Source organism: Aphanomyces astaci (assembly GCF_000520075.1).
Source record: "Aphanomyces astaci strain APO3 unplaced genomic scaffold supercont1.120, whole genome shotgun sequence".
Taxonomy (NCBI): domain Eukaryota; phylum Oomycota; class Saprolegniomycetes; order Saprolegniales; family Verrucalvaceae; genus Aphanomyces; species Aphanomyces astaci.
The window spans coordinates 24,802-29,224 of NW_009798383.1; the positions used below are offsets into that span (position 1 = coordinate 24,802).

The 4,423-nt window shown below is 46.5% G+C and overlaps 2 protein-coding genes across 2 annotated transcripts; both read left to right on the plus strand.

Moving 5' to 3' along the window:
* Nucleotides 1-819: 819 nt before the first annotated feature.
* Nucleotides 820-1,440, plus strand: H257_17801 (hypothetical protein; the record flags this gene model as incomplete). Its single annotated transcript, XM_009846744.1, has 3 exons — nt 820-1,056; nt 1,131-1,364; nt 1,417-1,440. The coding sequence occupies 3 exons, from the start codon at nt 820-822 to the stop codon at nt 1,438-1,440; spliced, it is 495 nt and encodes a 164-aa protein (XP_009845046.1).
* Nucleotides 1,441-2,288: 848 nt separating this feature from the next.
* H257_17802 (hypothetical protein) lies at nt 2,289-2,933 on the plus strand (the record flags this gene model as incomplete). The annotated part of the gene is made up of 1 exon (XM_009846745.1): nt 2,289-2,933. The coding sequence occupies one exon, from the start codon at nt 2,289-2,291 to the stop codon at nt 2,931-2,933; it is 645 nt and encodes a 214-aa protein (XP_009845047.1).
* Between the last annotated feature and the right edge of the window lie 1,490 nt (nt 2,934-4,423).

Genomic DNA, 4,423 nt, shown 5'->3' on the forward strand with positions numbered 1-4,423 from the left:
GGTGACACACCCACTCAATTGGTCAAAACCCACTCACTCAGGGAATTTGGTACTATTGACCTAAAACGTGCCTGAGTAAGTGGGTGGGACTAATTGCTTGCTACGATAAGTATAATCCTATCGTTAACGTGAAACACGAAGGCATACAACGTTGTACACCGTTAATCGTACCAACGGTGAATGCTACGTACTGTAGGGGAGGCAGTTTTTCACTAGTGGTGTTTTGGGGTTTTGCTCATGGATGTTCAGGTAGAGTTAGACATGGGGCTTCACTCGTGGTTAAATGGTGTGGTGGAGTTTTACTTACATGTTAGTGGGCATTACTGGATTGTTGCTTCATAGTCAAGCAGCCCAGTAAGTGTAATATCACTCCATCATAGCTAACGTAAAACAAGCAAACAAGCCGTGGGCCCTACCGTATGTTTGGGCGAAACGGCTCCCAAGAAAATGAAGGATGCTACTCCTCCGCCAAATCTTAGTATTATCTCAAACGGAATAGCCCACAGCATCCACCAGAGTATGCTGCATGCTGTGGGCTTAATCGCACATCAATACGTTGAATATTGTAGGAGGAGTAGCTTCCTTCATTTTGCACGGAAGCCAAAATCTTTCACATCGACGAAATGTCACCAAAAATGACATTCGATAATATTTTTATGACATCAAACAATAATAATACGTTCTGATAATCTCGGCGGGAATGTTTTTGAATTACTGAAATGCCACGAAAGGCACGATCGAAGGCATTGGGACGCCGAACGAAAGGTGTCAATAAATGTACCAACCCCACGCTAACATTGCAACGACGGAGCCGACAAGATGCCAAACCAAACATACGCGTACCAGTCCGTCCAACGACATCGCAATCCGCGGCTACATGTCAACGCCGTGTGGCTTGGGCCGTCTACTTCATGGATGAACTTGGATCCCCACCGAGCACAATGTGGCATGGCGCGAACGGGGCCATCAGTTGCGTCATGCGTCATTTTCGTCTACCACGAGGGAGGCGGCGCCATGTATTCAGAGTCCTTGTCCAAGTCTCCGAGTGTCTCAAAGGTGGGATCATGTACTCAGGTAAAACACGCAGTCATGGTGGTCAAAATAAGTGCATTCAACTTGGTTCTGTGGAGAATCAAATCATCGCGGATTGTATGGAACGAGGCCACGGACTGCGTGAATCAACGTTTGCAGTGAACCATCATCGTGTCAAATCCGAGTTACCGAGTGTGGGGCAGTCAGCTGTGTACACCGCTTACCAACGGTTGCGCCCCGTCGTCACGACCATTTCGCCAATCAAGCAAGGATATTCAGATGTTGGATCTGCATGGGCGATTGCGCGACTGGCGTGGACAAAGCAACTAGCCGTACGTCTAGGTATATGGAATTGGGACACTCACCTCCTCGGTCCATGTCCAGTCGAGTTCGACGGGGCTAGTTTGACGAAATTGTCGGTGAATCAAATTGTGTCGTGGGATGAAACCCACAAAAAGGTCAAAATTGGTGGTGGCGGATACAACTCCAAAAAGCAAGTTCGTTTTAAGCGCAACGACGATGGACTACTCGACGCCGCAGGCGTCTTGAACCAACCAAAGACGTATCTGAATACAAAATACAGCACTGAGGCCAGATTCTCCCTTGGATGTGCTGTGGTGTCGAACGGTCATGGGGTGAACATCGGTTTGCGGTGTGTGCCATTCGTGTATACTGGCCAGTGGATCTGCACAATATCAGAATACGACGGACTCCAACAACAAGAAATTCAACGAGTGAAACGACTTACTGGTGACTGCTCTGTTTGGGTTACCGGTTTGCGAGCAGCCAACTCCGGTACATACAATTTTATTACACAACTTCGAGACAAATACATAACACTAGTATTCGTTATCTACAGTAATTTCAACCAAATCTGAAATGTGTTAGACGTTTTTCACGGAGATTGTGTCTCGAAGCTGCGAGGAATTGGTGGCAACCTCAAGGACAAACTTTGGAGCCACGCTATTTTCACGGTTGGTGATTTGGCAAGTAAAAGCCAAACCGACTTGCTTGCGTTAGCATCAAAACTCAACGGGGTCAGTCCACGCGGTTTACTGGTATTACACGCTCGAGCACTCAAGGCTTTCCCTGGAACCTACACGGACCTGAAAATTGATCATCGACAGGCCACCAACCCCTACCAATCGCGATTCGGTGACGCCTGGCCAACTGAAATTGGCAAGTGCACGGCACTGGCTGGACATTGTTGTGTGACAACCCTAATTGAGCATATTGTGAGGGAGTCATCACGAGTGATGCACGGTACCCTTCACGAACACGACTGGGTATTCTGGCATGATGCCCTATCTCAAATGACTTGCCGGTCAACCCTCGAGTGGATGAAATCAAAGGATTACTTACGTCGGTGGGTCCTACCGGAACAAAACTTGAACGCCGGTACTGCTTTTTCTGGGCGGCCGGTCGGCAACAGCCCAGAGTTGATGTGCTGGGACTGCTCCCTTATCAAGGATGTGGACAATGCGTTTATACGTCACAAAGCGTGGACTATGCACTTACCTCGTGGATCGCCAACCAAGTTCTGCTCGTCAACGCCCAAGCGGTTGGAAGAGTCCTACCTGCGGTTAATGGACCCATGTCATGGTCATGACGCTGGTGTTCCTACAAGTGACCGCATCATCCACGACGCCGAGAAATGTTTCGGAGATCACCTGATGGCCGTGATCAATGCACAAGGAGCAGTTGTCCACGGCCTTGGAAACCGAAATGGCAAGCGTCGCGAGTCAGGGAACGGTGGCCATGGTGGAAAGCGGGAGAAGGCTTCGGACGTAGTCGGACACTGGCTGCACCCAGATGCTGAAGCAGGGCTTGTCGACCAACTTGGATTGGTGACTCGTGCAATCGAGTTATCAAAATGCACTGTCGATGTTGCAGTGGTGTAGAGTGTGTGTTGAATATTTTTATTGTTGCGTTGAATATTAATTTGGTCCATTTTAATTGAAAATGACATTTAAATCATGCTTGTTCCATAGAAAATGCCAAGTGCATTTTTATGAAAACTCCTCATCCATTACAGCTGAAATTTGGCGTTCATTCGTTTCGCCTTGATGTCAAGTATTTCCCAAATTTTCAACAAATTTGGAGTAGTATTGAGAAAGTTACGAAAATTCGGGAGCCTTTTCGCCCAAACGTACGGTAGTGGGTGGCAATGCCACCCACTCACTCGGGGAGTTGGTCTCTGCAGCTACATCGTCGTGACCCTCGTATATCCCGCGCAGTGACTTGCATTGCTCGCGTCTGAATGCTCAGAGCTCTTTTTACCAGCGTGGACATCCATCCATACCGGTACTAGTACAGACTGTAGAGCCAACCCAAAACTCTAGTATGTAGTACTACCGGTAGTATCTTCTACTAAAGTAATAACGAAGTATTTTCTGGTGCAAAGGTACAACAAACATGGTACAGTAGTAGTATCTTCTAACGAAGTATTTTCCGGGAGTTAAATATGGAGTATTTTCCGGGAGTTAAATATGGAGTTTACGATTCAGCATCCACGACCCAAAACCGAATAATTCCCTCATTAAACGGTTCCACTGTTGTTTTTGGCCCGAAATACTGTTTCACACTGTCAATGAGGGAATTATTTCATCCGGATACACCTTTTCTCCAGTAGCCCTGTAACCTGGGACTCCGTCCTACCCCCGGTGAGTACATACGATGCTTAACCCCTAGTAAGAGGTGAGGTGGCCTGAGCATACAAAGTTCCTTAAATCTCGTTGAAACAGTATTTCGGGTCAAAACAACAGTGGGACAGTTTTAATGAGGGAATTGTACTCTCCTTGACGATAGACAGCGAAATCGAAATCCTGCATGAACAGGCGCATTGTCTCTATCACGTGTTCACTCAGGTGTTGTATACTGTATTGACTGTGAGCCATTATACTTGGCGTACCGCATTTTGGCAAACTACGTTCTATCCAAACAGGAGCCTGATGTATGTACTATGTACACGTATCAGTCTCGGTTGGTGATCATACTCGCTACTGTACTACTAGTACATGACATGGATCTTGCCTTTGACCTTTTAAAGTAATTGTACAAATTATTGTGGATTCGGTACAAATTTCCAGACCCCGTCGAATCGAATCTCGCCGCCGAATCGAATCACGCATCGACGCTATTAGCTAATCCAATTTTGAGTGGATTTGATTGGCTCTTACAGAAAGGTCAAGTATATTCAACCAATTTAGACAAACCACGCGAATTTTGGGGTTGTTCACAGTCAAACACCCCGAAGATACCAGTGTGATACTAGTACTACAGTACCAGTATAGTACAGTACTAGTATTGTACTAATAACGTTACTACGACGTACTACTTCGAAGTAGTAGTTTTAATAGTACAGTACAGTACTCTATCCATACTAGTACAT